The 22,820-nt window shown below is 47.2% G+C and overlaps 1 protein-coding gene across 1 annotated transcript in view; it reads left to right on the forward strand.

The window, feature by feature from the left end:
* The window catches only part of fbxo4 (F-box protein 4), a 56,051-nt gene extending 35,612 nt beyond the window's left edge, over positions 1–20,439 (forward strand). The window contains exons 6-7 of the mRNA XM_072515596.1: positions 11,699–11,874; positions 19,384–20,439. Coding sequence (XP_072371697.1) covers positions 11,699–11,874; positions 19,384–19,464 — 257 coding nt within the window. The 3' untranslated portion in view covers positions 19,465–20,439. The remainder of the gene's footprint in view (positions 1–11,698; positions 11,875–19,383) is intronic.
* The last annotated feature ends 2,381 nt before the right edge of the window (positions 20,440–22,820 follow it).

Genomic DNA, 22,820 nt, shown 5'->3' on the forward strand with positions numbered 1-22,820 from the left:
CTATACGACAGAGACTATACGACAGAGACTTTCTACGATAGAGACTCTATATGACAGGGACTCTGTACGACAGACACTACGACAGAGACTCTATACGACAGAGACTCTATACGACAGAGACTCGATACGACAGAGACTCGATACGACAGAGACTCGATACGACAGAGACTCTATACGACAGAGACTCTATACGACAGAGACTCGATACGACAGAGACTCTATACGACAGAGACTCGATACGACAGAGACTCGATACGACAGAGACTCGATACGACAGAGACTCGATACGACAGAGACTCGATACGACAGAGACTCTATACGACAGAGACTCGATACGACAGAGACTCTATTCAACAGAGACTCTATACGACAGAGACTCTATACGACAGAGACTCTATACGACAGAGACTCTATACGACAGAGACTCGATACAACAGAGACTCGATACGACAGAGACTCGATACGACAGAGACTCGATACGACAGAGACTCGATACGACAGAGACTCTATACGACAGAGACTCTATTCGACAGAGACTCTATACGACAGAGACTCTATACGACAGAGACTCTATACGACAGAGACTCTATACGACAGAGACTCTATACGACAGAGACCAAAAGACAGGGACTCTATTCGACAGAGACTCGATACGACAGAGACTCGATACGACAGAGACTCTATACGACAGAGACTCTATACGACAGAGACTCGATACGACAGAGACTCTATACGACAGAGACTCGATACGACAGAGACTCGATACGACAGAGACTCGATACGACAGATACTCTACACGACAGAGACTCGATACGACAGAGACTCTATACGACAGAGACTCTATACGACAGAGACTCTATACGACAGAGCCTCTATACGACAGAGAATCGATACGACAGAGACTCTATTCAACAGAGACTCTATACGACAGAGACTCTATTCGACAGAGACTCGATACGACAGAGACTCTATACGACAGAGACTCTGTACGACAGAGCCTCTATACGACAGAGCCTCTATACGACAGAGCCTCTCTACGGCAGAGACTCTATACGACAGAGACTATAAGCCAGAGACTCTATATGACAGAGACTCTATATGACAGAGACTTGATACGACAGAGATCGATACGACAGAGACTCGATACGACAGAGACTCGATACGACAGAGACTCTATACGACAGAGACTCTATACGACAGAGACTCTATACGACAGAGACTCTATACGACAGAGACTCGACACGACAGAGACTCGATACGACAGAGACTCGATACGACAGAGACTCTATACGACAGAGACTCTATACGACAGAGACTCTATACGACAGAGCCTCGATGCGACAGAGACTCTATACGACAGAGACTCTATACGACAGAGATCGATACGACAGAGACTCGATACGACAGAGATCGATACGACAGAGATCGATACGACAGAGATCGATACGACAGAGATCGATACGACAGAGATCGATACGACAGAGATCGATACGACAGAGACTCGATACGACAGAGACTCTATGCAACAGAGACTCGATACGACAGAGACTCGATACGACAGAGACTCGATACGACAGAGACTCTATACAACAGAGACTCGATACGACAGAGACTCGATACGACAGAGACTCTATTCGACAGAGACTCGATACGACAGAGACTCTATTCGACAGAGACTCGATACGACAGAGACTCGATACGACAGAGACTCGATACGACAGGGACTCTATTCGACAGAGACTCGATACGACAGAGACTCGATACGACAGAGACTCTATTCGACAGAGACTCGATACGACAGAGACTCTATACGACAGAGACTCGATACGACAGAGACTCTATTCGACAGAGACTCGATACGACAGAGACTCGATACGACAGAGACTCTATTCGACAGAGACTCGATACGACAGAGACTCTATTCGACAGAGACTCGATACGACAGAGACTCGATACGACAGAGACTCGATACGACAGAGACTCTATTCGACAGAGACTCGATACGACAGAGACTCGATACGACAGAGACTCTATTCGACAGAGACTCGATACGACAGAGACTCTATACGACAGAGACTCTATACGACAGAGCCTCGATACGACAGAGACTCTATACGACAGAGACTCTATACGACAGAGATCGATACGACAGAGACTCGCTACGACAGAGATCGATACGACAGAGATCGATACGACAGAGATCGATACGACAGAGATCGATACGACAGAGATCGATACGACAGAGACTCGATACGACAGAGACTCGATACGACAGAGACTCGATACGACAGAGACTCTATACAACAGAGACTCGATACGACAGAGACTCTATTCGACAGAGACTCGATACGACAGAGACTCTATTCGACAGAGACTCGATACGACAGAGACTCGATACGACAGAGACTCGATACGACAGAGACTCTATTCGACAGAGACTCGATACGACAGAGACTCGATACGACAGAGACTCGATACGACAGAGACTCGATACGACAGAGACTCGATACGACAGAGACTCGATACGACAGAGACTCTATTCGACAGAGACTCGATACGACAGAGACTCTATACGACAGAGACTCGATACGACAGAGACTCTATTCGACAGAGACTCGATACGACAGAGACTCTATTCGACAGAGACGCTATACGGCAGAGACTCTATACGACAGAGACTCTATTCGACAGAGACTCGATACGACAGAGACTCGATACGACAGAGACTCTATTCGACAGAGACTCGATACGACAGAGACTCGATACGACAGAGACTCTATACGACAGAGACTCTATACGACAGAGACTCTATACAACAGAGACTCTATACGACAGAGACTCTATTCGACAGAGACTCGATACGACAGAGACTCGATTCGACAGAGACTCTATACGACAGAGACTCTATACGACAGAGACTCTATACAACAGAGACTCTATACGACAGAGACTCTATACGACAGAGACTCGATACGACAGAGACTCTATACGACAGAGACTCGATACGACAGAGACTCTATTCGACAGAGACTCGATACGACAGAGACTCTATTCGACAGAGACACTATACGGCAGAGACTCTATACGACAGAGACTCTATACGACAGAGCCTCGATACGACAGAGACTCGATACGACAGAGACTCTATACGGCAGAGACTCTATACGACAGAGACTCTATACGACAGAGACTCTATACGACAGAGCCTCTATACGACAGAGCCTCTATACGACAGAGCCTCTCTACGGCAGAGACTCTATACGACAGAGACTATAAGCCAGAGACTCTATACGACAGAGCCTCTCTACGACACAGCCTCTCTACGACAGAGCCTCTCTACGACAGAGACTCTATACGACAGAGACGATAAGACAGAGACTTGATACGACAGACGCGATACGACAGAGACTCTATACGACAGAGACTCGATACGACAGAGACTCTATTCGACAGAGACTCGATACGACAGAGACTCTATACGACAGAGACTCGATACGACAGAGACTCGATACGACAGAGACTATACGACAGAGACTCTATACGACAGAGACTCGATACGACAGAGACTCTATTCGACAGAGACTCTATACGACAGAGACTCTATTCGACAGAGACTCGATACGACAGAGACTCGATACGACAGAGACTCTATACGACAGAGACTCGATACGACAGAGCCTCTATACGACAGAGATCGATACGACAGAGACTCTATACGACAGAGACTCGATACAACAGAGACTCGATACGACAGAGACTCGATACGACAGAGACTCTATACGGCAGAGACTCTATACGACAGAGACTCGATACGACAGAGACTCTATACGACAGAGACTTGATACGACAGAGATCGATACGACAGAGCCTCGATACGACAGAGACTCTATACGACAGAGACTCTATACGACAGAGATCGATACGACAGAGACTCGATACGACAGAGATCGATACGACAGAGATCGATACGACAGAGATCGATACGACAGAGATCGATACGACAGAGATCGATACGACAGAGATCGATACGACAGAGACTCGATACGACAGAGACTCTATACAACAGAGACTCGATACGACAGAGACTCGATACGACAGAGACTCGATACGACAGAGACTCTATACAACAGAGACTCGATACGACAGAGACTCTATTCGACAGAGACGCGATACGACAGAGACTCTATTCGACAGAGACGCTATACGGCAGAGACTCTATACGACAGAGACTCGATACGACAGAGACTCTATTCGACAGAGACTCTATTCGACAGAGACTCGATACGACAGAGACTCGATACGACAGAGACTCGATACGACAGAGACTCTATTCGACAGAGACTCGATACGACAGAGACTCGATACGACAGAGACTCTATTCGACAGAGACTCGATACGACAGAGACTCTATACGACAGAGACTCGATACGACAGAGACTCTATTCGACAGAGACTCGATACGACAGACTCTATTCGACAGAGACGCTATACGGCAGAGACTCTATACGACAGAGACTCTATTCGACAGAGACTCGATACGACAGAGACTCGATACGACAGAGACTCTATTCGACAGAGACTCGATACGACAGAGACTCGATACGACAGAGACTCTATACGACAGAGACTCTATTCGACAGAGACTCGATACGACAGAGACTCTATACGACAGAGACTCGATACGACAGAGACTCTATACGACAGAGACTCTATACGACAGAGACTCTATACAACAGAGACTCTATACGACAGAGACTCTATTCGACAGAGACTCGATACGACAGAGACTCGATACGATAGAGACTCTATACGACAGAGACTCTATACGACAGAGACTCGATACGACAGAGACTCGATACGACAGAGACTCTATACGACAGAGACTCTATACAACAGAGACTCGATACGACAGAGACTCTATACGACAGAGACTCTATACGACAGAGACTCTATACGACAGAGACTCGATACGACAGAGACTCGATACGACAGAGACTCGATACGACAGAGACTCGATACGACAGAGACTCTATACGGCAGAGACTCTATACGACAGAGACTCTATACGACAGAGACTCTATACGACAGAGACTTGATACGACAGAGATCGATACGACAGAGCCTCGATACGACAGAGACTCTATACGACAGAGACTCTATACGACAGAGATCGATACGACAGAGACTCGATACGACAGAGATCGATACGACAGAGATCGATACGACAGAGATCGATACGACAGAGATCGATACGACAGAGATCGATACGACAGAGATCGATACGACAGAGACTCGATACGACAGAGACTCTATACAACAGAGACTCGATACGACAGAGACTCGATACGACAGAGACTCGATACGACAGAGACTCTATACAACAGAGACTCGATACGACAGAGACTCTATTCGACAGAGACTCGATACGACAGAGACTCTATTCGACAGAGACGCTATACGGCAGAGACTCTATACGACAGAGACTCGATACGACAGAGACTCTATTCGACAGAGACTCGATACGACAGAGACTCGATACGACAGAGACTCGATACGACAGAGACTCTATTCGACAGAGACTCGATACGACAGAGACTCGATACGACAGAGACTCTATTCGACAGAGACTCGATACGACAGAGACTCTATACGACAGAGACTCGATACGACAGAGACTCTATTCGACAGAGACTCGATACGACAGACTCTATTCGACAGAGACGCTATACGGCAGAGACTCTATACGACAGAGACTCTATTCGACAGAGACTCGATACGACAGAGACTCGATACGACAGAGACTCTATTCGACAGAGACTCGATACGACAGAGACTCGATACGACAGAGACTCTATACGACAGAGACTCTATTCGACAGAGACTCGATACGACAGAGACTCTATACGACAGAGACTCGATACGACAGAGACTCTATACGACAGAGACTCTATACGACAGAGACTCTATACAACAGAGACTCTATACGACAGAGACTCTATTCGACAGAGACTCGATACGACAGAGACTCGATACGACAGAGACTCGATACGACAGAGACTCGATACGACAGAGACTCGATACGACAGAGACTCTATACGACAGAGACTCTATACGACAGAGACTCGATACGACAGAGACTCTATACGACAGAGACTCTATACGACAGAGACTCTATACGACAGAGACTCGATACGACAGAGACTCGATACGACAGAGACTCGATACGACAGAGACTCGATACGACAGAGACTCGGTACAACAGAGACTCGATACGACAGAGACTCTATTCGACAGAGACTCTATACGACAGAGACTCTATACGACAGAGACTCTATACGACAGAGACTCTATTCGACAGAGACTCGATACGACAGAGACTCGATACGACAGAGACTCGATACGACAGAGACTCTATTCGACAGAGACTCGATACGACAGAGACTCGATACGACAGAGACTCTATTCGACAGAGACTCGATACGACAGAGACTCTATACGACAGAGACTCGATACGACAGAGACTCTATTCGACAGAGACTCGATACGACAGACTCTATTCGACAGAGACGCTATACGGCAGAGACTCTATACGACAGAGACTCTATTCGACAGAGACTCGATACGACAGAGACTCGATACGACAGAGACTCTATTCGACAGAGACTCGATACGACAGAGACTCGATACGACAGAGACTCTATACGACAGAGACTCTATTCGACAGAGACTCGATACGACAGAGACTCTATACGACAGAGACTCGATACGACAGAGACTCTATACGACAGAGACTCGATACGACAGAGACTCTATACGACAGAGACTCTATACGACAGAGACTCTATACGACAGAGACTCTATTCGACAGAGACTCGATACGACAGAGACTCTATACGACAGAGACTCGATACGACAGAGACTCGATACGACAGAGACTCTATACGACAGAGACTCTATACAACAGAGACTCTATACGACAGAGACTCTATTCGACAGAGACTCGATACGACAGAGACTCGATACGACAGAGACTCTATACGACAGAGACTCTATACGACAGAGACTCGATACGACAGAGACTCTATACGACAGAGACTCTATACGACAGAGACTCGATACGACAGAGACTCTATACGACAGAGACTCTATACGACAGAGACTCTATACGACAGAGACTCTATACGACAGAGACTCGATACGACAGAGACTCGATACGACAGAGACTCGATACGACAGAGACTCGATACGACAGAGACTCGATACAACAGAGACTCGATACGACAGAGACTCTATTCGACAGAGACTCTATACGACAGAGACTCTATACGACAGAGACTCTATACGACAGAGACTCTATACGACAGAGACTCTATACGGCAGAGACTCGATACGACAGAGACTCTATACGACAGAGACTCGATACGACAGAGACTCTATTCGACAGAGACTCTATACGACAGAGACTCTATACGACAGAGACTCTATACGACAGAGACTCTATACGACAGAGACTCTATACGACAGAGACTCTATACGGCAGAGACTCGATACGACAGAGACTCTATACGACAGAGACTCGATACGACAGAGACTCTATTCGACAGAGACTCTATACGACAGAGACTCTATACGACAGAGACTCTATACGACAGAGACTCTATACGACAGAGACTCTATTCGACAGAGACTCTATACGGCAGAGACTCGATACGACAGAGACTCTATACGACAGAGACTCGATACGACAGAGACTCTATACGACAGAGACTCTATTCGACAGAGACACTATACGGCAGAGACTCTATACGACAGAGACTCGATACGACAGAGACTCTATTCGACAGAGACACTATACGGCAGAGACTCTATACGACAGAGACTCTATACGACAGAGACTCTATACGACAGAGACTCTATACGACAGAGACACTATACGGCAGAGACTCTATACGACAGAGCCTCGATACGACAGAGACTCGATACGACAGAGACTCGATACGACAGAGACTATACGACAGAGACTCGATACGACAGAGACTCTATACGGCAGAGACTCTATACGACAGAGACTCTATACGACAGAGACTCTATACGACAGAGCCTCTATACGACAGAGCCTCTATACGACAGAGCCTCTCTACGGCAGAGACTCTATACGACAGAGACTATAAGCCAGAGACTCTATACGACAGAGCCTCTCTACGACACAGCCTCTCTACGACAGAGCCTCTCTACGACAGAGACTCTATACGACAGAGACGATAAGACAGAGACTTGATACGACAGACGCGATACGACAGAGACTCTATACGACAGAGACTCGATACGACAGAGACTCGATACGACAGAGACTCTATACGACAGAGACTCTATACGACAGAGACTCGATACGACAGAGCCTCTATACGACAGAGATCGATACGACAGAGACTCTATACGACAGAGACTCTATACGACAGAGACTCGATACAACAGAGACTCGATACGACAGAGACTCGATACGACAGAGACTCTATACGGCAGAGACTCTATACGACAGAGATCGATACGACAGAGACTCTATACGACAGAGACTATACGACAGAGACTCTATACGACAGAGACTCTATACGACAGAGATCGATACGACAGAGACTCTATACGACAGAGACTATACGACAGAGACTCTATACGACAGAGACTATACGACAGAGACTCGATACGACAGAGACTCTATACGACAGAGACTCGATACGACAGAGACTATAAGACAGAGAATTGATACGACAGACTCAATACGACAGAGACTATACGACAGGGACTCGATACGACAGAGACTCTTCAACATGGACTCTATACGACAGAGACCATACGACAGAGACTATACGACAGAGACTCGATACGACAGAAACTCGGTACGACAGAGACTCGATACGACAGAGCCTCTATACGACAGTGCCTCGATACGACAGAGCCTCGATACGACAGAGACTCTATACGACAGAGACTCTATACGACAGAGATCGATACGACAGAGACTCGATACGACAGAGATCGATACGACAGAGATCGATACGACAGAGACTCTATACGACAGAGACTCTATACGACAGAGCCTCTATACGACAGAGACTCTATACGACAGAGCCTCGATACGACAGAGCCTCTCTACGGCAGAGACTCTATACGACAGAGACTATAAGCCAGAGCCTCTCTACGGCAGAGACTCTATACGACAGAGCCTCTCTACGACACAGCCTCTCTACGACAGAGCCTCTCTACGACCGAGACTCTATACGACAGAGACGATAAGACAGAGACTTGATACGACAGACGCGATATGACAGAGACTCTATACGACAGAGACTCTATACGACAGAGACTCTATACGACAGAGCCTCTCTACGACACAGCCTCTCTACGACAGAGCCTCTCTACGACAGAGACTCGATACGACAGAGACTCTATTCGTCAGAGACTCGATACGACAGAGACTCTATACGACAGAGACTCTATTCGACAGAGACTCGATACGACAGAGACTCGATACGACAGAGACTCGATACGACAGAGACTCTATACGACAGAGACTCTATTCGACAGAGACTCTATACGACAGAGACTCTATACGACAGAGACTCTATTCGACAGAGACTCTATTCGACAGAGACTCTACACGACAGAGACTCGATACGACAGAGACTCGATACGACAGAGACTCGATACGACAGAGACTCGATACGACAGAGACTCGATACGAAACTATACGACAGAGACTCTATTCGACAGAGACTCTATACGACAGAGACTCTACACGACAGAGACTCGATACGACAGAGACTCGATACGACAGAGACTCGATACGACAGAGACTCGATACGAAACTATACGACAGAGACTCTATACGACAGAGACTCGATACGAAACTATACGACAGCGACTATACGCCAGAGATTCTATACGACAGGTAAAAATGAGGAAAGATTTTCAGGGATATTAATTTGCGCAGGGTGAGAGCAGGAATGTTTGATTACAGGGTGAGTGGGTGGGGAATTCCAATGTAGCAGTTCCCAGCGAGCAGTATGGAGTCAGTTAGCGACAGAGTCAAGTTCCAGTGCAAAACCTTTGACACAAACCGTCATTGTAGCTTCTCTGAGTTAGGCTCTCGGCAATGGAGAACATCCCATGGGATTTAGGGTCTACACTCAAGACATGTTTGAGTCCGTCGGTTTTACACAGAATGGAGTTTCAACCACACAGCACCAGATTCAACATGGTAATGCCGCGGGAAAGGAGAGCACTCACTCAGGGCTGCCACAGCCAACAGCTATTTTCCCAATCTTGTGTTGTTTGCCAGTGTTTTATCGGAATGTCCGGCACCAACTTACTTCTTTGATGGATTGTGAGATATGCCATCTCTAATGACCCTTGAACTGTGTGGTTTGCTCGGCCATTTCATAGAAACATAGAAAATAGAAGCAGGAGGAGGCCATTCGGCCCCTCAAGCCTGCTCCGCCATTCATTACGATCGTGGCTGATCATCAAGTTCAATCCCCTGATCCCGCCTCCCCCCCCATATCCCTCGATCCCTTTCGCCCCAAGAGCTGTACCTAATTCCTTCCTGAAATTACACAGCGTTTGGGCCTCAACTACTTCCTGTGGGAGTGAATTCCACAGATTCGCCGCTCTCTGGGTGAAGAAATCTCTCCTCGCCTCAGTCCTAGAAGGTTTCCCCCTTATCCTCAAACTATGACCCCTAGTTCTGGACTCCCCCGCCATCGGGAACATTCTGATTTGATTTATTGTCACATGTACCGAAGTCCAGTGAAAAGTATTTTTCTGCGGCCGAGGGAACGTACACAGTACGTACATAGTGCGTACACACGAATAATCAACAGAGAACATTGACAAATGGTACATCGACAAACAGTGATTGGTTACAGTGCGGAACAAGGGGCCAAACAAAGCAAATACATGAGTATTCTTTCTGAATCTACCCCATCTAATCCTGTTAGAATTTTGTAAGTTTCTATGAGATCCCCTCTCACTCTTCTAAACTCCAGTGAATATAATCCGAACCGTTAGTCTTTCCTCATACGTCAGTCCCGCCATCCCAGGAATCAGCCTGGTAAACCTTCGCTGCTCTCCCTCCATAGCAAGAACATCCTTCCTCAGGTAAGGACACCGAAACTGCCCACAATACTCCAGGTGTGGCCTCTCCAATGCTCCCTGTACAATTGCAGTAAAACATCCCTATTTCCTTCCCAGAAGGACATTAGTGACAATCCCTAAAGGACCGTCGACGAGGGTGACATGGTCACCATTACTGAGACTAGATTTATTTTGCAGATTTATTAATTGAATTTAAATTCCACCAGCTGCCGTGCTGGGATTTGAACCGGTGTCCCCGGAGCACTGGGCCTCTGGATTACCAGTTCGGTGACAGTAGCACGACACCAGTACCCCCCCGCCCAGTAATTTGGAGGTTTCAGTGTCTGCTAAAGCCCCTGTGTATCTCCATGGTCGCTGTGGATGCCCCAGTGGCAGCTGGGGGCCGAGTTCTAGATGTTCCCATGCCCTTGGTGAGCTGCCTTTTCCAACCGTTGCTGTCCCTGTTTTACCCGGTCTGGACGGACATCTGCACCTTGCCACAACTTAGTTATTCAGTTCTCAAAATCTTTGTTTGCAGTTTGTTTATCTCACACTCTTTCTCCCTCAGGACACGAGCGAGAACAGGAATGGCTGCAGATCCTGGCCTTGATTGATCCCGCTCTAGGTTCTCCAAGCCGCCCCGTCCTCGTGCTGTGCTGCGTCTCTACACCTGATGTCGCTCGGATACCCTGTGTTTATGTGTCTCACCAGCTCCACTTAAACCAGCTGGACAGACCTTGGCTGGTAAGTACTGATGGTCTTCCCACTGTAATTTTCCTGAATCAAATTAATAAACGGGGAATATGGGAATAGCTGCTCTTGTACCGCAGCCCTGCATCATTGCCAAGTAGAAAAAGCTGTCTCCATTCCTAGGAGGAGACGGGAAGTATCCAATACTGGAGGAGAATGAACTGTTCCATTTTGTGTTGGAACACAAGGACCAGGGGCAGAGGGAGACCACCCGGCCCATTCAATACCATCGTTGCTGTTGTTTGGCTCCATTTTCCTGCTCGCTCCCGATATCCCTTATCCCAGAGAGACCTGTCAATCTGCCTATCCCCAGCCTTAAATAGACTCAATGATGGAGCTCCCACAACCCTCTGAGGTGGAGAATTCTAAAGATTCACGACCCTGTAGTTTCTCCTCTTCTCAGTCCTAAATCATCGGCCCCTCATCCCGAGTCTGTGACCCCGTGTTTTAGCTCCCCGACCAGCGGAAACAATCTCTCAGCCTCCACCCTATCAATCCCCTTGGCAATTACGCAGGTTTCATTGAGATCACCTCCGTTCTTTCAAACTCCAGAGATCTCCACAGAGGCTGCAACAAGGGAGTGAAGATTACCAAACACACGCGCCACTTACGTGCCTGACACGTGACAAGTTCATTCGCGCCACACAAGTGCCAGGCAATGACCATCTCCTACAAGAGAGGATCTAACCATCACCCCATGACTGGCATTACCATCGCTGATTCCCCCACAATCAACACCCTGGGGGTTACCATTGATCAGAAACTGAACTGGACCCAGCCACATTAATACTGTGGCTACCAGGGCAGGTCAGAGGCTGGGAATCCTGCGGGGAGTAACTCACCTCCTGACCCCCCAAAGCCTGTCCACCATCTACAAGGCACAAGTCAGGAGTGTGATGGAATACTCTCCACTTGCCTGGATGAGTGCAGCTCCAACAACACTCAAGAAGCTCGACACCATCCAGGACAAAGCAGCCCCGCTTGATTGCTCCCCCTTCCACAAACATTCAAACCCTCCACCCCCGACGCACAGTGGCAGCCGTGTGTACCAGCTACAAGATGCACTGCAGTAACTCACCAAGGTTCCTTAGATAGCACCTTCCAAACCCACGGCCACTCCCATCTAGAAGGACAAGAGCAGCAGATACCCGGGAACCCCACCACCTGGAGGTTTCCCTCCGAGTCACTCACCACCCTGACTGGGAAATATATCGCCGTTCCTTCACTGTCGCTGGGGCAACAGCCTGGAACTCCCTCCCTAACAGCACAGTGGGTGTACCAGAAAGGATGTTCACGACCACCTTGGGCAAATAAATTCTGGCCTTACGTGCAGTGCTGACAAACAGTCTGCCCCAAATGTCAAAGTTTATTGTTTTAACACTGACGGGAGCAAGTCGCTGGATACAGCAGGTACCTCTCCACTGAACAAATCTTTATACAGTTACCCGGCAGATTCCGACCGGACACAATCCAGTCCTTGCCATTATAGATTACATATATTACTTGTAGATCCAATTGAATTACTCAGTGGCCCGGTGGGGCTGCATGATCAGCTCGTGGACAGATAGAGGTCCTCCTGTGATGTTTTCTAAACCCCTTATAAACTGTCCTTGGTTCTTCCTTATACTCCACAAGGTCGGGGCTCCCTTACCTTAAACCACGTCAAACTGGTCCCAATGATAACATTTGCTCAGAAGCTGCTGTCTGGGGTGGTCAATAAGGGAGGTTCTGCTGTGTAAACTAACCCTCTGCAAGAATGTGGCCAAGTTGGCACGTTAAACCCCATGATGCCCCACAAACTGTTATACTCCATTGTTAGTGCGTACCTAGGAAATAATATGTATTCAATATATATATTGCAAGTGTTTCTGCTCTGGGTCAGCTTCAGCAGGATGATTCAGTGGGAATCTTCCCAAGCTCCAAATAAATGATTAAACGTGGGTGAATTGTGATCTGGGATGGTTCCCAAACACCTGGGGGAGGGGGGGGGATGACCCTGCGAAACCCACCCAAAATCTAGTCACTTTTGGAGAGACGTTTGTCCCATATAGCTAACTCTTTGTTACCTGCTTAAAAAATTCTATTATGTTAGTCAGATACAACATTCCCGTCACAAATCCATAATGAATAATTTCCCTGATTAATTGACCCCTTTGTAAACGTCCATAAATACTGCCCCTCAGAATTTGATCCAATAATTCACCAACTCCTGAAGTTAAGCTGACTGATCTGAGATTGCTAGGTTTATTCTTTGCTCCCTTTTTAAACAACACTACAATTTTAACCTATCCCCCAATCACCCAGCACCACACCTGCAGCCGGAAGGCATTGGAAAATGATGGTCAGAGCCTCTGCTATTTCCTCTCTTGCTTCTCTTAAAAGTCTGGGATACATATCATCTGAGCCTGGCGGTGTACCCACTTTTGATGATGCTAAACTGCTTAACTATTTCCTCCCTTACCACATTTATCCAATATTTTATGCTCCTTCTCCTTAACTCAATAATTTGCAATCGTCTTGCTTCATTTCAATCTGTATATACACTGGGAAAATAAGATTGGCAGGAGTATCCTGGGTGATTTTGAGACATTTTCTTAGAGCAGCACATTCTGGAACCAACCAGGGAGCAGTTTAAATCAATCTTGGTATTGAGTAATGTGTCAGGATTAATTAATGACCTTAGAGTCAAGGCACCCCTCGGTACCAACAACCACAATAAGATTGACGTTTACTTCCTGTTTGAAAGGGAGAAGAGTGGGTCTAGGACTAGTATTTTAAACTTAAATAAGGGAAACAATATGGGCATGGGCTGAGCTAGCTGAAATGACAGGACACCAGACCAGGGGGTAGATGAAGCAGTGGTAGACATTTAAATGGATATTTCAGAATACTCAGAATAAATATTTTCTAAATATAAAGAAAAATTCTACAATTATCATAGAATTTACAGTGCAGAAGGAGGCCATTCGGCCCATCGAGTCTGCACCGGCTCTTGGAGAGAGCACCCTACCCAAGGTCAACACCTCCACCCCATCCCCATAACCCAGTAACCCCACCCAACACTAAGGGCAATTTTGGACACTGGGGGCAATTTATCATGGCCAATCCACCTAACCTGCACGTCTTTGGACTGTGGGAGGAAACCGGAGCACCCGGAGGAAACCCACGCACACACGGGGAGGATGTGCAGACTCCGCACAGACAGTGGCCCAAGCCGGGAATCGAACCTGGGACCCTGGAGCTGTGAAGCAATTGTGCTATCCACAATGCTACCGTGCTGCCCAAAGGTGGAATCACTCTTCGTGGTGAACTAAAGAAGTTCAGAAAATCATCAAACTTAGGGAAAAGCCTGCGACTGCGCAAAGGCGAGTGGGAGGTCTGATGATTGGTCAAAATATAGAGAATGACAAGAAGATTAATCAAGAGAAAGAAATTAGAGTGCGGGAGGAAGCTAGCTGGAAATGTAAAAACAGATAGGAAGATTTTCTACAGGTATTTAAAAAGGTAAAGAGTAAGTCGGGTTCAGTTGGTCCTCTAAAGAGTGAGAAAGGGGAGTTAATAGAGGTTAACAAGGAAATGGGAGATAAAATGAAGACATATTTTGCTTCTGTCTTCACTGTGCAGTAATAGCTGTAATCCAGGAGGTGGAAGAGAGAGATGTTCTTGGTGAGATTACAGTCACTGGGGAAGTTGTACTGAGCAAAATAATGGAGCCATGGCTGACAGGTCTCTGGGTCCTGAGATCGTCATCATCATTCAGCTTTTAACATCGGAGCTAAATGCGGAGATGCGTTTGTGTGAATTTTCCAAAATTCATTAGATTTTGGAAATATTCTATCAGACTGGAAAGTAGCAAATACAACCCCTCTATTCAAGAAGGGAGGGAGGCAGAAAACGGGAACGTATAGACTAGTTAGCTTGACATCTACTGTGGGGAAGGTGTCAGCATCAAACATTAAGGAGTTTATATCTGGACAATTAGAAAAACTCAAGGTAATGGGGAAGGGTCAGCATGGTTTAGTGAAAGGCAAGTCGTGTTTAAACAATTTCTTGAAGTTTTTTTGAAGGAGTAACTTGAGCTGTAGATAAAGGGGAGTCTGTAGATGTGCCAGACGGCACAAAGATAGGCAGGAAAGTATGTTGCGAAGGGGACATAAGGAGTTTGCAAATGGATATAGGTTGGTTGAGTGAGTGGACAAAAATTTGGTAGATGGAGTATAATGTGGGAAAATGTGAAACTGTTCACTTTGGCAGGAAGAATAAAGGAGCATTGGTGAAACCACATTGCCAATATGGTGTGCAGCTTTGGTCTTTATTGAAGGAAAGATGTAAATGCATTGGAGTCGGTTCAGAGGACGTTTCCTAGATTGATATTTGGGTTGAGCGGGTTGTCTTATGAGGAAAGGTTGGATAGGCTGGGCTCGTTTCCACTGGAGTTTTTAGGAGGGGTGACTTGATTGAGTTATCCAAGATCCTAAATGGTCTGGGTCTGTACAAGTTTGACAGCGAAAGGATGTTTGCTCTTGTGTGCGATTTCCAGAAGTAGGGGGCATTGTTTTAAAATTAGGGGTCACCCTTTTAGGACCGAGATGAGGAGAAATATTTTCTGAGGGTTGTGTGACTTTTGAACTCTCTGCCTCAGAAGGCGGTGGAGGTGGGGGTCACTGAATACTTTTAAGGTGGAGGTAGACAGATTCTGGCTAAGCAAGGGAACCAATGGCTGTCGGGCGTAGATGGAAATGTGGAATTAGAAACAACAACTGATCAGTCATGATCTTATTGACTGGCAGAGCAGGCTCGAGGGGCCGAATGGCCTATTTCTTCTCCTAGTACCTATTTTTATTTGTCTGCAACTTTTTTGTGAAAATAGAGACAAAATATTGGTAAAGACCGATGTCCATGGGCTGGATTCTCCGGCCCCCCCCCCCAGCCCCATGTTTCCCGGCCGCGCGCCGTTCGTTGGCGGGTGAGATTCTCTCCTTCCGCCGCTTGTCAATGCGATTTCCCAATGAAGCCACCCCGCACGGTCAGGAACCCCGCGGGCGGGGATCTGCCGCCATTTGGAAAAGAGAACCCCAGTGGCAGCTCAATTCCAGCCCATATTATCCCTCTCCACACATCTGTCACTGGGAAAATGTTAAGAGTCCATTATATGTTACAGCAGAGCATTTAGAAATACATAATGTAACAAAGCATGAAGTCAGCATGGCTTCATGAAGGGGAAATCACGCCTGACAAATTCATTAGAATTAGGGCAGCACGGTAGCACAAATGGATAGCACTGTTGCTTCACAGTGCCAGGGTCCCAGGTTCGATTCCCCGCTGGGTCACTGTCTGTGCAGAGTCTGCACATCCTCCCCGTGTCTGCGTGGGTTTCCTCCGGGTGCTCCGGTTTCTTCCCGCAGTCCAAAGACGTGCAGGTTAGGTGGTTTGGCCATGCTAAATTGCCCTTAGTGGCCAAAAAGGTCAGGAACGGTTATTGGGTTACGGGGATAGAACGTAGAAAATACAGCACAGAACAGGCCCTTCGGCCCACGATGTTGTGCCGAACCTTTGTCCTAGATTAATCATAGATTATCATTGAATTTACAGTGCAGAAGGAGGCCATTCGGCCCATTGAGTCTGCACCGGCTCTTGGAAAGAGCACCCTACCCAAAGTCAACACCTCCACCCAACACTAAGGGCAATTCTGGACACTAAGGGCAATTTCTCATGGCCAATCCACCTAACCTGCACATCTTTGGACTGTGGGAGGAAACCGGAGCACCCGGAGGAAACCCACGGTGGAAGTGAGGCCGTAAGTGGGTCGGTGCAGACTCGATGGGCCGAATGGCCTCCTTCTGCACTGTAAATTCTATGTTCTAATTCTTTGAGGCGCTAATGAACAGGATGGATAAAGGGGAACTAGTAGATGTAATATACTTGGGGTCCTCTTGTTTCCAAAAATCGTTTGATAGGGTACTGCACAAAAGGATACTTAATAAGAGAAGAGCTCATGGTGCCGGGGGTCGTATATAAGCATGGATAGAGGATTCACTAACTGATAGAAGACAGAGAGTTGGGATAAGAGAGGCATTTTCAGGATGGCAACCTGTAACTAATGGAGTGTCACAGGGGTCAGTGCTGGGACCACAATTATTTACAACATTTATTAATGATTTGGACGAGGGAAGTGAATGCACTCTGGCCACGTTTGTGGATGACACAAAAACAGGTGGAATGACAAGTGTAGAGAATGACACAGAGTCTACAGAGGGATGTAGATAGGTTAGGTGAGTGGGCAAAAACCCGGCAGATGGGAATATAATGTAGGAAAAGGTGAAGTTTTGCACTTTGGTAGGAAGAATAAAGGAGCTGAATATTATTTAAATGGAGAGAGACTGCAGAAAGTTGCAGCACGGGGGGATTTGGGATCCTCGTGTATAAATCACACAAAGCTAGCAGCAAGTTCAGCGGGTAATAGGGAAGGCAAATGGAATGTTGGCCTTTATTTCAAAGGGAATGTGGAAGTCTTGCTAAAACTACACCAGGCCCGAGTTAGACCACACCTGGAATACGGTGAACAGTTTTGGTCACCTTATCTATGGAAAGATATCCCGGCATTGGAAGCAGTCCAGAGAAGGTTCACTAGGCTGGTCCCGGGTGTGGAGGGATTTTCGTATGAGGAGAGGTTGAGTAGGTTGGGCCTGTCCTCATTGGAGTTTAGAAGAGTGAGAGGCGACCTTATTGAGACATATCGGATTTTCAGGGGGTTTGACAGGGTCGATGCTGAGAGGTTGTTTCTCTCTTGTGGGAGAGTCTGGGACCAGAGGGCAGAATCTCAGAGTGAGGGGGTCGCCCATTTCAGACAGAGATGAGGAGGGATTTCTTCTCTCGGAGGGGAGTGAATCTGTGGGATTCTTTACCGCAGAGAGCTGTCGAGGCCGGGTCGTTAAGTGTGTTCAAGGCCGAGAGACAGATTTTTAATCAGTGAGGGAATCGAGGGTTATGGGGATAAGGCGGGAAAGTGGAGTTGAGGATTATATCAAATCAGTCAGGACCTCATTGAATGGCGGAGCAGACTCGATGGGACGAATGGCCTACTTCTGTCCTACGTCTTATGGTCTTAGGTGACTTTTGTGGCCCTTAATGGGTCCTACTTTACCTTTACCCTCTGGTTTTTTATGTATTTATAAAAGATGGTTATTTTTTCTTGATTTTATCTGTCAATATCTTTTCATTCCCTCTCTTGGCTTCCTAATTTCTTTTCAATCATTTTCTGTGCTAGTCCAAGCTCTTTTGTATTTTCTTCACCCGTCTGCTCCTTGACACCTAGCGATGAAGGACGCCCACCTTTTTTTGATTGTGAGAACACATTTTGAGCCCTCCCTCTTGAATGCTTACCACTGTCCTGACACGGCTGCAGCCCCAAATAATAATTCCAGGAGTCAGGCTGTTTGAGGAGTGTGTCCTTGTGCTCAGCGCGTGTGAGCTCACCCCCTTTCTGCGTTTTTATTTGGTTAGGCACACGACACTGATGCACAATCGCTTGGCGGGTTTCTGGAGGGCATTGAATGGATCCTGCAGGAGGTTGGGCGATTGTGAACTTTCAGCTGGGACACAGCAGAGCAGGAGACCATCGTTTGGGAATTGGATCCAAGCAGCGGGCCTAATCCGAAACCCCTCTCCCGCCGGGAGAAATTGCTGATGGTCCCCCTTTATATCCCGAGGAAGTGGATCGTTTCTCTGATGCACAGGTCACCAATCAGTCCTTTTGTCCTCATTGATTTCTTTCTCGCTGCTCAATTGTGAAATAGTCCAGATAAATACTCCAAGTGGGATTTTTTGCTGCCGTTGTGTTCTAGTCCTTTGGGTAACATTTGTTTGCAGGGTAAAGTTAATCTCCTGCACCCTATGGCATTGATACGTAGCTTCAGGACGTGGAGGTCGGGCAGGACTGGGCTCCTTTCCTTCATTTCGCACAAAGCAACAAATTGGGAAGAGTTTAGTTACCTCGGCCCCAGGGGAGGGCCCGTGTCCACACAGCCGTGGGCCAGAACAGAAGAATTCATAAGCGGGCTCTGCATTTCCTCCGTTCCGTGCTACCCCTCCGAGTGGGAGGCCGTGTGGGTGCCTCTGAAGCAGAAGATCTGAGTTCAAGTCCCACCCCAGATCCTGATGGCCCCGGAAGGTGGCACAGGCTATGTGGTAACCCGTGAATCTTTCCAACACAAGACAATGGCAGCCGGAGAGAGCGGGAGAGATTGCCGGTCAGCCGGGGGATGGGAGTTCGGCATTCCTCTCCATAGCTCCAGGTGCAACACGCATGTGGCCGTAGCAACTCGGACTCCCTGCGTGACCTGTAACACAACACGACTCCTCTTAGTCAGCAGGTTTCACTCTCTTCATTGTCTATATTTACACTTTATGAAACTCTGTTTAATTCACACAGTGAAATAAGTCTTCAATTAAATGATCTCTGGTGTAAATGTGTCGACCATCTTCTCTCCACTTTGTATATTTGGCATTTGTGTTGTTTATTGACGAGTGGCTTCAAGAATAAAATATTGATTTATTTTCTTCCTGTGTCAAGTCTCTTTCCTCCCTTTTGCTAAATGTCCATTTTCCATCTTGCTCATCTTTTCTTTTTGTTTTTATAAATTTAGAGTACCCAATTCAATTTTTCCAATTTAGGGGCAATTTTTAGTGTGTTCAATCCACCTACCCTGCACATCTTTGGGTTGTGGGGGCGAAACCCACATAAACACGGGGAGAATGTGCAAACTCCACACGGACAGTGACCCAGAGCCGGGATCGAACCTGGGACCTCGGCGCCGTGAGGCAGCAGGGCTAACCCACCGTGCTGTCCTTTGCTCATCTTTTCAGCAGCCTTTGTACCCAGATTCCCCAGTACCCCCTCTCTACCCAACTTGCCCTCCGGTGCCCAGATCCACCCCCTGCCCAGCTGTCCCCTCTCTGCCCAGCCTCGCGTACCAGCCTCCCCGAACAGGCGCCAGAACATAGAACATAGAAAATACAGCACAGAACAGGCCCTTCGGCCCACGATGTTGTGCTGAACCTTTGTCCCAGATTAATCATGGATTATCATTGAATTTACAGTGCAGAAGGAGGCCATTCGGCCCATCGAGTCTGCACCGGCTCTTGGAAAGAGCACCCTACCCAAGGTCAACACCTCCACCCTATCACAGTAACCCCACCCAACACTAAGGGCAATTTTGGACACTAAGGGCAATTTATCATGGTCAATCCACCTAACCTGCACATCTTTGGACTGTGGGAGGAAACCGGAGCACCCGGAGGAAACCCACGCAGACACGGGGAGGATGTGCAGACTTCGCACAGACAGTGACCTAAGCCGGAATCGAACCTGGGACCCTGGAGCTGTGAAGCAATTGTGCTATCCACAATGCTACCGTGCTGCCCTTAAGAACAAATTAATCTACACTATAGCATTCTACCGTAATACATGTACCTATCCAATAGCTGCTTGAAGGTCCCTAATGTTTCCGACTCAACTACTTCCACAAGCAGTGCATTCCATGCCCCCACTACTCTCTGGGTAAAGAACCTACCTCTGATATCCCTCCTATATCTTCCACCATTAACCTTAAATTCATGTCCCCTTGTAATGGTTTGTTCCACCCGGGGAAAAAGTCTCTGACTGTCTACTCTATCTATTCCCCTGATCATCTTATAAACCTCGATCAAGTCGCCCCTCATCCTTCTCCGTTCTAATGAGAAAAGGCCTAGCACCCTCAACCTTTCCTCGTAAGACCTACTCTCCATTCCAGGCAATATCCTGGTAAATCTCCTTTGCACCTTTTCCAAAGCTTCCACATCCTTCCTAAAATGAGGCAACCAGAACTGTACACAGTACTCCAAATGTGGCCGTACCAAAGTTTTGTACAGCTGCATCATCACCTCACGGCTCTTAAATTCAATCCCTCTGTTAATGAACGCTAGCACACCATAGGCCTTCTTCACAGCTCTATCCACTTGAGTGGCAACTTTCAAAGATGTATGAACATAGACCCCAAGATCTCTCTGCTCCTCCACATTGCCAAGAACTCTACCGTTAACCCTGTATTCCACATTCATATTTGTCCTTCCAAAATGGACAACCTCACACTTTTCAGGGTGAAACTCCATCTGCCACTTCTCAGCCCAGCTCTGCATCCTATCTATGTCTCATTGCAGCCGACAACAGCCCTCCTTACTATCCACAACTCCACCAATCTTCGTATCGTCTGCAAATTTACTGACCCACCCTTCAACTCCCTCATCCAAGTCATTAATGAAAATCACAAACAGCAGAGGACCCAGAACTGATCCCTGCGGTACGCCACTGGTAACTGGGATCCAGGCTGAATATTTGCCATCCACCACCACTCTCTGACTTCTTTCGGTTAGCCAGTTCGTTATCCAACTGGTCAAATTTCCCACTATCCCAAGCCTCCTTACTTTCTGCATAAGCCTACCATGGTGAACCTTATCAAATGCCTTACTAAAATCCATGTACACTACATCCACTGCTTTACCTTCATCCACATGCTTGGTCACCTCGTCAAAGAATTCAATAAGACTTGTGAGGCAAGACCTACCCCTCACAAATCCGTGCTGACTATCCCTAATCAAGCAGTGTCTTTCCAGATGCTCAGAAATCCTATCCTTCAGTACCCTTTCCATTACTTTGCCTACCACCGAAGTAAGACTAACTGGCCTGTAATTCCCAGGGTTATCCCTAGTCCCTTTTTTGAACAGGGGCACGACATTTGCCACTCTCCAATCCACTGGTACCACCCCTGTTGACAGTGAGGACGAAAAGATCATTGCCAACGGCTCTGAAATGTCATCTCTTGCTTCCCATAGAATCCTTGGATATATCCCGTCAGGCCCGGGGGACTTGTCTATCCGCAAGTTTTTCAAAATGCCCAACACAT

The sequence above is a fragment of the Scyliorhinus torazame genome, chromosome 9, assembly GCF_047496885.1.
Source record: "Scyliorhinus torazame isolate Kashiwa2021f chromosome 9, sScyTor2.1, whole genome shotgun sequence".
Lineage (NCBI taxonomy): Eukaryota > Metazoa > Chordata > Chondrichthyes > Carcharhiniformes > Scyliorhinidae > Scyliorhinus > Scyliorhinus torazame.